The sequence below is a fragment of the Populus euphratica genome, unplaced genomic scaffold (assembly GCF_000495115.2).
Source record: "Populus euphratica unplaced genomic scaffold, PopEup_1.0 scaffold103.1, whole genome shotgun sequence".
Lineage (NCBI taxonomy): Eukaryota > Viridiplantae > Streptophyta > Magnoliopsida > Malpighiales > Salicaceae > Populus > Populus euphratica.
In genome coordinates, this window is record NW_011499891.1 from 766316 (window position 1) to 778229 (window position 11914).

The 11914-nt window shown below is 34.5% G+C and overlaps 2 protein-coding genes across 2 annotated transcripts; both read right to left on the minus strand.

Annotated features, from left to right (window-relative positions):
• Positions 1-657: 657 nt before the first annotated feature.
• LOC105131234 (light-inducible protein CPRF2) lies at positions 658-5538 on the minus strand. Its single transcript, XM_011034108.1, has 6 exons — positions 4979-5538; positions 3634-3730; positions 2431-2641; positions 1699-1774; positions 1487-1612; positions 658-1253 (listed from the first exon to the last, which is right to left on the minus strand). Exons 1-6 carry the CDS (start codon positions 5363-5365, stop codon positions 846-848), a joined length of 1305 nt encoding a protein of 434 aa, XP_011032410.1. The 5' UTR covers positions 5366-5538; the 3' UTR covers positions 658-845.
• A 1857-nt stretch (positions 5539-7395) lies between these two features.
• Positions 7396-11395, minus strand: LOC105131333 (GDSL esterase/lipase At3g09930-like). The gene is made up of 4 exons (XM_011034258.1): positions 11196-11395; positions 10799-11079; positions 10419-10710; positions 7396-7617 (listed from the first exon to the last, which is right to left on the minus strand). The coding sequence occupies exons 1-4, from the start codon at positions 11329-11331 to the stop codon at positions 7397-7399; spliced, it is 930 nt and encodes a 309-aa protein (XP_011032560.1). The 5' UTR covers positions 11332-11395; the 3' UTR covers position 7396.
• Positions 11396-11914: the final 519 nt, after the last annotated feature.

Consider the following 11914-nt stretch of genomic DNA (forward strand, 5'->3'; position numbering starts at 1 on the left):
AGTTTTATACTTGTACCGAGTCATCAAGTTATCTCTAGAACAATATTGTTAGATAAAAAAAAAATGATATTATTTATTGAACAAATTTTTTTTCTACGTTGATTTATTTAAGTCCCATCTAAATTTAATCATATTATTTAAATCTAGCCAAATCAATTCAAAATAAAATTCGACCCAGTAACAATCACTATATCAAGCCAGTAGACCTTACCAAAATATTGAGTGGTTGGATTAAAATTGTTGAGACGAATTGCTGCCTCGATTCAATTAGACTAAACTCATGTCTGACTTTCCTTACCCTTCTTTCAAGTTACCTAAAATGTTCCGTATTGATTTTCATGTCCTTTGTCTCTGCAAAAACTAATAACTAGTATTCTTTATTTATTGGGACCAAACATGTGATATGAGAAAAAAAGAAATTATGAAAACTTGGCTTGTCAAGTGAAAGATCGATCGTATATCAAAATAAAGTTTGAGGGGGTAGAAGCGGACATGCCAAAACAGGAGTGTTAACATGCTCGTTTACTTCACAAGAAAGCTTGGATTTGAGCCATGGTATCATAGCTCTTGGTTAGCAGCAACTCTATGCCCTGTGATGTCACTCATGAGGTAAAATCATTCACGGAAATGCAAAAATGTCTAGCAAAACAGCAGCAGTGTAAGAGGTTCAATTGATAAGCTGTTCTATAGAGCTACGTTTTGCATTGCCAACTGCGGTAAAAAATAATTGTTTGATTCAACATGTAATTAAAGAATAGGATCTTTACATACAGTTAAACCAAAAATCAAACTGAAATGGAATCTTCTTCTCTAAATCTTCTTGACAGTCGGGGTTCCTTTGCTTGTTACGACTGCTCCCCATTGGACTGAGGTCCACAAGGACTTGCACCCCCACGAATCCGTTTCTGCAAACGCTCCAAGCTAGCCACTCGCTGCAAAGAAGCTGTTCGCCCCAACTTGTTCCCTGATACTCCTGCTGCTGTTCCGGAATTCGGCTGCACATTTTCAACTGAAGATATATCGGCCAACACAAAGTTGACTCTGGGCCTGGAGTCATGAGTTGATATAGCATTGTTAGGAGCCTGATAGATGTGATGCTTTGAATCATCCTTGACAGGGACAGCAGCATCTGCTGATGTGTCAGAGGGGCATCCATCAAACGACGGCATACTCATTGTGGATACATCAGGCATGGCATGGAACACATGGTTCAACCCAGTAAATCTTTTGACCTTCTCTTCAGCCATCCTCACCTGGATATGCATGCAATCACCAAATGAAAAGGAATAACCGAGTGCCAGTTTCCTGCCTCCAGATGTACACCAAAATCTCTCCCCTTTAAAACTGCATGCATGCCAGTGCATGTGTTTGGAGGGAGATTAGTGTCACTATGATCACTAGATGTCATTCTCAGCTAGGAAAGGGAGGTGAAAGCCTTGCAATGACTCTGTATTTGAACTTCCAAGGACAAGACAATTAAAGTTACCTTTTCTCTCAGCGTTTCAATGTCAGCTTTTAAAATTCTGTTGTCAACAGCAGACTTATTGTACTTCTGACTTGTGTCGGCCAGCCGCTTCAGCAGAGAAGAGTTTTCAACCCTCAATTGAGCAACCTGTAAAAAAAACATGTTTAGGATTTATGTAGAAGAAGAAAAACAAATGGAGAAGACAATCAAGCAGGCAGTAAAAACAACCAGACCTGGGTCTCAAGCTCAGTCAAATGGGCCTGCTTTCTTCTTCTTGATCGTCTAGCTGACTCTCTATTCGAAAGCATTCTGAAAAAGCACGGCATGATTCAATGGAAGGAAATAGAATCAATAGCAGAAAAAATTGAAGAAAAAAATCTATTCCTTGGTAATTAAAGCCCGCAGATCTATGAGCTAGCCCATGTTTGACCATCTCTCTCCCCCGTTTGATTCACCAGTGTCTTCAAATTAGAAGGAAAAAAAAAAGTGTCCAATGCCATCATCAAATATGCTACCAGCTATTTTGAGCATAAATTGAAACAACAAACAATTGTGGTGCTATATTTTAAGCAATATGTTCTTGCACAAGTATTCTGTTTCAGATGGCTACCTCTATGATGTATCTAATCTTAAATGCATGAGAAAAGGTTCAAAAACTTACTGTAAACTGATGTTTTATGAGCTGTCATCTGATATTTTAGTGGACTATGCTTGGGCCACATAAACTGACTGAATACTCTGATCTCTCTCTGGCGTGGAAATCATACATGCAGGACCAGATTATAGTAACAAAACAAAACATTTGCTATCCACTAAAAATCACATCTGGAACCTGAGGTCTTGCAGTGAAAGTGTTTATTACACATCAGATGGAATAGACATGAATTTCTCAATTTTTGAAGAAAAAGAATTAATATTTCAAAAACATATGATATTAACAATCAGAACAACACAGAAATAATTACCTCCTCACACGTTTTGCATCAGCAGGGTGCATATTCTCAGTTATTTTAGTTTCTGCTTCATTTTCATCATCTTCCGACAGTTCTCTGGATGATCCACTTGTTGTTGGTTTACCGGTAACTGCAAGTTTCTTTTGCATGGAAGGCAAGGAGGGATTTCCAAGTGGCTCATTAGCATCTTTTTCTCGGGACCTAGATAAATCATGCCCAGCTCCTGCATAGGTAATTAGAAAGAGAAATGACTAAAAGAGCAATGGTATGAGTGTTTTTATGGAGGTATGCAAAACCTCATACCAACTCAATGGAGAGATTGTGCTGCGGGTGAAAGAGAAGAGAACAGATTCAGGATTGGGCAAACATATGTTGATCATAGCATCAGAACACGAACACATCAACCATGGCTAGATTATTCAAGTTGCCATGTTTTTGTCCAGGATAAATGCAAAATTATTCAAAAAAACCTTAACAATTTTCCTACTTGGTGCTACTAATTTTTTTGTCAAATGAGTAATAACACAAATCTTTCATCAAAGAAGCCTAAGTTCGGGATATGGGGAAATTACATTCTAATTTCCTTCACTTTCCCATCTGCCAGGTTTCTGTAACGTGTGAGTTCATCATATCACACTGATTTTGGATGTCTGCAGCCAAATTCCCTTGCAAACTTATAAGCTGTTAGCCTGTCACTATTACTTCCAAGAAGCAATGATTTGACACGGGCTTTTAGCGTAGTGAATTATTATGCTACAGTGTAAATAAGGATGACTTTTAATCTTTCTCATCTAGTTTGATCAGATAAATGAATGATGGGACCCTAGATCATTGAGCAAAAGCCCCTATCAACGTAAATACTAATTGCAGGAACCCTTCCTTATATCTAGATTCTTTGAAAATTCTTTCTAAGGTTATGTAAGAGTTTCTTTTTCTTTGATGCACAGGAATTCTAATTCCCTTGTCAATTTGGGGTTCTCTACTAGACTTCTGTGATTGATTTATATGCTTTATGAACCTAATAGTCCAGATAATTAAGTAATGAATTTGTTTATCCAATCTAATGTCTAAAGGATTCAGCCCTTGAAGCTTTTTAATCACTATATCTAAGCAATCATTTCTTCCTTGTTAAAATGAAAACGGCCATGCCCTAAAAAGATAGGATATGTACTTCTGAACAACATGCATATTTATGGCAAACAAACTAGGTTGAACCTTTAGAAGGAGCATGGGATCCCAAATGTGAAGTACTTGAAGCCTGTGATCCACTTTCAGCTGTAGCAGGAGATTTTAGAGGTTTTACAAAATATGCCTATTGACAAGAGCAAAACATATTCAATTAACCAAGATAGGCCTTTTAAAATATGTATGGTAACGAAATACATAAACAAGAAAATAAAGAGTGCATAATGGAAAGGATGGCTTTGCATTTGCTTTGTCCAAACATAGGGCTACTTTACAGGTTAACATACTCAAACTAGCATTTAATCCCTGTTATTAGCAAGATACCATATAGGTTCTACTGCTTCACAAATCTTCAGTTCCGCCATTCCAAATTAGTTTTCAATAGTTTGTACGAATTGGGACCTCCAGCATTCTGAAAAAAAGGGACCACCATAATCCCTTTACAATCAAGCAATCAACAATATAGGCTACTATTCCGACAATTCATCATTCATTAGAAAGGTCTGTAGACTTCCTGTCTTCCTTTGCTTAAGTATCAAATAGATCTTACTACCTAGCTTCACCGTTTAACTTCAGTTCTAATGTTTCAGACTCATGGAAACCTGATGTTCAAGCAAATTTCAAAAGTGCTACCCTTCTTGTCCTCAGTAAATTCCTTCAATTTTAGTTAAGCATCGGGCAGAATTTCCCTTGTACAGCTGATGCCCACTTTGGCCCTGGCCCTGGCCCTTCTTTCATCTCTAAGCACAAATTCCTATTTTAGTTAAGCACAAACCTATCGCCGCAACCATATGGGATTTCCACATTCCACTTGACAAGGCGACGGATTAAAAGCAAATAAAAGCTATTGAGAGCTTGGAACACCCACCACCCAATGAAAACGAACTGGTTAAACTCTATTTGGCTGCTACACAAAATGCCAGCAAAGTGGGAAAAAAATATTAAACCTAACTATCAACCATTAGGCCCATGAAATCAAATTCTCCATTGAATCTCAAACCAAGACAACTGCAACTCCTCAGGAAAAAGAACTTCAGAACTACTAAAATTTCCATTTCCCTTGCACTAAGAGCAAAAGCACCCATATATATACTTCCTTTTAGTTTTCAATTTTCCGGAAATAAAGAAAAAGAAATCTACCCGCTAGTTAAATAATTAAACTAAATTTTCCATTACCCAGAAGCAAAAATACATGGTAAAGAACTTAAAAACAAGCACGCACGCACACAGAAAAAATTCTATACTTTCCTTTCTTTCGCAATTTTTTCATACCAATCAAGCACAAAGAAGGAAAAAAAGGAACAACACAAGATCCAATCCTTTTCTTTTCCTTAACTTAAAAAGAAACGGGTAAAAAAAAAACGAGAAACTTTACCCGAGACAAAGCAACAGCAGCACAAGCCATATTGAGTTTACTCTTCAAAAACGCATGATAATCCTCAGAGTCCACAGGAATATCCGCCGGAGCACCAAGCGACAATGAAGCAGCGGTGGCACAGGCCCCATTACTCAAGGGCATGGCATTCTCTTTATAATTATTATCACAGCTCTTACTTGTAGCGTTGTTATTACTATATCCATAATCATTGATATGAACAACGTCAGTTTTATCAGCTGAAGAATTGGGAGTGTTGTCATCAAAGGTTGCAGCAGAGGCTTCTTGAAGAAATCTTTGAAAAGCCCATTCAGATTCAGACCGGTTCATTTTGGACAATTGGTGTTTGTGGCCCGTGCTAGACACCAGGATTGGTCTGTGTGACATTATCCTCCACTGAAAATACCCTATCCATGTTCAACTTTTGATGTTTTTATTGTTGTCTTGTGTGGGTGGAGATGGCGTGGGTCTGAGGTGTCAATGGATAAAGCAGAGATCTTGTTTTGGTTTTCCTTCCGCTCTGTTGTTGGCTCCATTTTATACTCATGCCATTAGATTTATGGTTCCAACAAGTGGGAGAAAATATCCACTACTTGCATTGTGTAAGAATTCAATGAATGAGCTTGTATTGGTATAGCGGTGGAAGGGGCTTGTCTTTTTTCACTGTACCTGAGTTCGAGCCCTAGTATTGTCTTCTTCCACTGCACCTGGGTTCGAACCCTAGTATGCACGTCTGTCATCCCCGCGGTGCCTTACATATCTACTGGGTTTGCAGGATATTCAGTGGGTCGTGGGGATTAGTCGTGGTGCGCACAAGCTGGCCAAGACACCCCACGTAAATAAAAAAAGAATTCAATGAATGGAATCATCTAGGTGGTGACCAAGTGGCAAGGACTTGGGATCAAGGGGTTTGCTCCCTCTGTGGTCTCAGGTTCGAGTCCTTAGTTACTCATATGATGGCCACTGGAGGCTTACATGGTCGTTAACTTCAGGGCCCGTGGAATTAGTCATAGTGCGCGCAAACTGGCCCGGACACCCACGTTAATCTAAAAAAGAATTCAATGAATGTGTATATATAGTCCCTCCTACTAGTAGAAGAATTTTGATGTATGATCACCATTTGTGCATATCCATTTTGGCAACTCTGATGGGGGAGAATTTGATCTCTCTTTGTGTTTTATTCAATTGATCCAGTGATATTTTTCTCCTAGTTGGTTTTTGTTTTTGCTAAAAATTGATTCTTTGTGATGTGGGAGTTTTGTATCAAGAATGAATGCTGTGATTTCTAAAATTATCACTCAACTTGAATTTTATTAGGAACACTTGTTGTAGATATGATAACCACATAGTTTAAACATTGCATTAAATATTTAGAAAACTTTATATGATATTAAAACATGTAAAATTATACATTTTTAAGATATTAGCTAGTTTGATAAACTGATTGATTTTTTATATTATTATTTTCAACCAGAATCTAAAATAAAAATATGCTGACAGAAAAAGAAAGGATATATGACCTTCAAAATAGAAAAAAAAATGCAGTATGAATAAATAATAAAATATTCTTGCGGAAATATAGTTGATCTTTCAACCATTTGAACCTAAAAATGCTTCTTCTTTTTCTTCTTTTTTTGAAAATGCCTTTCAAATATCTATGAATTCTTTTAAGAACATGAAATGGACGTAAGAAAGTTCCATCTTAGAAAAACAGAAAACAAGAAGGATTGGAAGAAGAAAAGATCTTCATAAAAAATCTTCCAAACCCTATTTTCCCTCCAAACTCTTGCATACTATTATCTAGCATTCCTACAAGAAATATCTCACACCATGATAACAGGCACAATCCTTTGACAACATAATAAAACTTTTCATATAACATTTTTTTGTTGAAAAAAATAATACAGAAGAACATATAATTACTTGTCATTAGCTGGGAGTAATGGAGTAAACAAAAAAAATGGGGTCTTACCTCCTCCTTTGACGCATTACAGAATCTCCCAATTATTAGGTCTTTGTTGAGGGTGTACAAGATCATGGAAAGAGACGACTTTTTTATAGATATTGGTGGCTGTCATTGGATGGCTCTCTGTGGTGGGATGCGGCGGTTCATTTCTGGATAAATACTGAAGATGGCTCACAAATTATGGTGGTCCATAATCTCCCTTGAGCCCTCAACTCTTTGTTTTATTATCCTTGAAAGCAACATCTACAGGAAAGCATCATAACTTGGATTAATTCTTATGGGATTTTACATTTATGTTCAATTTGAATTTTTCTTCAATTTACACAAGTGATTCTCTATTATCTCAAAAGAAAAAATGCATCATAACTTGTGGCTAGGTAATTAATTCTTATGGGATACTGGGAGTTCAAATTTGATCACGCAAGAGGAGATTAAAGTTCTTGCGTCTCACATTAACAGATTAAAAGGAGTCTCTCAAGAGAAGGTATTAGATCCAAGAAAATGGCATGCACCCCGTTCTGTGAAGGGTGCACTTTATCCCAGAAAAATGACGACTCAGGGTGTCGGCATACTGTAAACATCTCTGCGCCTTTCTGATCTTTCATCCCGCACCAATATGCATCAGTCACTCCATCGCAGCATGGCTCTAATGGATTCCCGTAGTTTGAGTTTTCTGCAGTAATAGGTAAAAAAAGATCAGTTTGATCATAACCTGTTTATATGCCTGCAATTTACCCGTCTCGTTAAATTTTTTAGCATTATTATTAAATAAATAAAGAGTTTTTTCATCAAAATAATCTTTTTTTATTAACACATGTTTATCTTAACAACGTAATGTTTTTAATTAAAGTCATTGTTTATGTTAAAAACAAAATATTCTACTATTATTAAAGCTAGTAATTAACAAAAAAAAATATCAAAAAAGTATGTTTATATTTGTTATGTGATTAAAAGATAAAAAATTTATAAATGTTATAAGATCATATTCAAAATTTATTTAGAAATTTTAACAATAAAAAAATAATTTGAATCGAGTTTTCATGAATAATTTATTATTATTATTTTCATATCATATACATAATCATTGAAAAAAAAATTATAATAGCATTTGAGAAACATGTTAAAACTAAAAAATAAGTAATTCTTGTAATTTTTTTTTTTGAGTATTAAAAATAACCAAAAAAAGAAGAAGAAGACATACAAAAAAGGATAAAATCTAGTGCCTAACCAATCAGTAGCATGCTTGGCCTGCACAGTTGGACCTATGCTTTTCTTTTTTTAGACCGGGTGGACAACTTATTGCCCGTTCCTTCTTTTAAAAAAACAATATCATAAACACGTGAAAGAAAATGTTGCATGCCCCAATACTTAAATGTAGAACCTCTATCCTTATTCCAACATGCTAATAAACTAAGCTACAACACACACTTGTTAACCAAGCCTAAAATCTCAAGTCAATTAGTAAAAAAAAAATATAAAAAACAAACACAATCAATTATATAAAAAAATACATAAAATTTAAGATAAACTCAACAAATCTTCAAATTGATTTAAATTGAGTCAATTTATAAAAATTGAGCTATTTGATTGCTACCTATAAATATGTTTCAAGTACTAAACAATTCAATCAAGTTAAAGCAATATTGAACTTTACTACAAAGATAAACTTTTTTATCTATAATGTTATTATCTTATTATATATCAAACTAACATCTATAATACCTCTTGAGATAACGAAGTATCCATTTCATATACTGTTAATAAATTTTACCAGGATATCTTATAAATATGCTAACCATACTAATTACATATGTCCAAATGAATAGAGGCTTTAATATATATAATGTATTCAATTGCAATAACATATAAAACACCTAATATTTACTATTTCTTTTCCTCAGTTTCTAGTAACAAGGTTGAAAATAACATGAAAAAGGCTATTGTAATCTTGCATGTTAAAATAATTAAGCATGTTATCAAGATACATATTTTATGACAAGTATAACTTACCAATACTTTGATTTCTATATAACTCTATGTAAAATCTTTTTTGTTGCACTTAAATTCTTTTTTTTAAACTTATCACTCAATTAATCATTCAAACTATTGATCCTAAATATATTTTTAAAGGCAATCAATATATCATCAACATACAACAACAAGTACATAAATAAACCATCTAAGAGCTTTGTGAAATACACACGTTTATTATGGTCACTTTTAAACATAAAAGTATCAGAATTCTTATATCATTGTCTCGATAACTACTTCAAACTATATAATAACTTCTTCAATAAGCACACATTGTTTTACTTACCTTGAATAATAAAACCTCTAACTTATGTATATAAATCTTATCCTCTAGCTCACTATGTAGAAAACTTGTTTTTATATACAACTGTCTAATTTTTAAATCAAACAAAACAATCATAACAAACAATTCATTGTCTAAATTTTACCCTGCATTATTTATAATAAACAATACTCATATAAATTCAATTTACTTGTTTTATGACCACATATCAAATTCTTTTTTATTAACTCTATCATTTCTTTCTCAGTCATATATCTTTATCATATATGTAATAAATGTGTAAAAGCACTATGTGAATCAACTATAAATAATACACCAACTGAATCAATAATTATTGAATATTGAATATGATAGACACCTTTAACCATCTTTCTTTTCATCACGAAATAAGCACTCTTACAAATTAGAATAGTCATAACCTTGTAGATCAAGAAGACTAAAAAAAAAAAAAATCTTCTTCATCTTTGGAACATGCCAAACCTTTAACATTCTAATAGTAGCATCATACATCTTAATTTGAATTGTACTTGTATCAACAATATAAAGTCATTTATTGTTTTTTAATAAAACAATACTAATAAAAACTTTTAAAGTATCAAACCAACTTCTATTAGGATAAATATAAAATATGCAAACCAAATTAAAAATTCACCCATCATCTGAACTACCAACAGATATAGCATGTTCAATGTTATAAGAAATTTTCTCTTCACTAGCAATATTTATAGCATATAAAGTTTCTTTCTTCTTTGTTGTATCTTTTTGCTTAGAATAATCTTTTCTAAAATACCATATTTCATGGCATTAAAATATGACAACTTTAGATTTTTATAAAGACTATATATATATATATATATGTATGTATGTATGCATGTATGTATGTATGTATTTTTTTATTTTGGCCATAATTTAAAACAAGCTCAACAAGTACATATAAACTATTCCATTCATGACATTTTTTTTTAAAATATGGAAATTCTTTTTTTTAGAGAATTTTTAATAAGAAATGTTTTGAAAACGGAATAATAAGTTTGAGATACCATAACTTTTTAAAAATAGATTAAATGAAATTACGTATACAAGGAATTATATTTATAACATGCGATGAGGCCATTTTCTCTATTTTATTTATAATGGAAATGGAAATGAGAATTCATCACCTTTGTTTTTTTGAAGTGCCAGATCCATGGCCTTGTAAAGATCCAAAAACACAAAGGCATTCTTCTTGCTCTCCTCTACATTTCTCAACGCTGCTGTCAATAGCTGATTGTGGAACCTCGACTCCTCGTTCCAAGTCCCATTGCAATTTGTACGAGGTCGCGGATTAAGTTGCGGCCAGCATCCTCTGGGTGGCGATCCTAAAATTGCTATTTTTTTCACTCCCAGCTCATGGATTTCTTTCACGTTCTTCACAAGCTGGTCAACAACTCTTCCAGCGAGATCATGCACGTCCTGTCATGTGTAAAGAAAATGCAGTACTGGGAAAAAGAGAAGAAAAGGAAATAAGGACTTGCTTAATCCCATTAGCCTAACCACTCACCTTTATGGTGCCGCTTTGGTTAAGATACAAGTACGTGTAGTCATTGCCTGCATCAGAAACTAGTGCAGCAGAATTTTCAAGGTCATATTTTGTGAACACTTTCTCTTTAATTTGTTGTTTAAAATTGTTGATTTGGATGGTCATGCTATGATTGCTCCATGCTTCCTTCAAAACACCACTCCCTCCGTATGCAAAATTCATTCCATTCTTCAGTTCTGCTTTGTTTTCTGCTAAGTTTCTCTTTTCATATTGTACCGGAGAATTTATACCGAGAAATGAGGCTGCAGGAAATGTTTTAGAATGTCCACAGAAGAAAAGGAAATAGATGAATAAAATGTCTCTTGAAACAAGAAACGATGAAAGGATATAAGCTCAGGAAAAAGAAGCAATTGTGCACCTATATAATCAGTCAGAACACAACCACCAGAAGACCGGAAAGGTTGAAGATTCCCGGTGTCAACATAAGAATCTCCAAAAACAAAAAGCTTCGGAGAATGATCCTTAGGAGAACTGTTTTCTGGAACTGGACACATAGTAAGTGTCTCAGAGTTTTTTATCACCTTAACTTGTCCTGCAATCCCATAGGATGTAAAAGTTCAAAGTAAAACCAACAGATTGGTCTTTGGCCTATCCCCCCCTCAAAAACTAGTTTGTGAGGTGAGGTTATCCCTTACACTTTAATTCTTCGCCGGCCTATTCCACAACCTATGCGGGATAACCTCAACAATCTGCCACTCATACATCGGGCCTTGGATAGGAGCCGCGACAACTCATTTCCTTACCCTAATTGTAGGGTCAGATTTGTTTAAATCTTGAGTCCATCTCTCCCTCAAAAGCTAACTTGTGATAGGAGACTTGTCCTTACACTTGTAAACACTTTACCGGTCACTTCCACAACCGATATGGAAAAACCCCAGCAAAGATACACATAAAAACAAAGAAAATCTCAAAGAAAAAGAGGAAACAGCTTAAATAATTGTGTTACCTGTAGAAATAGTAACGAGGGAAAAGAAAAGAAAACCAAGAAAAAGGTCCCCCCTCTTCTCCATTGCAAACAAATGAGAAAACAAGAGAGGGAAATCTGTAGTTGGTAGCGGGTGTAGTATGGGAGAAAAA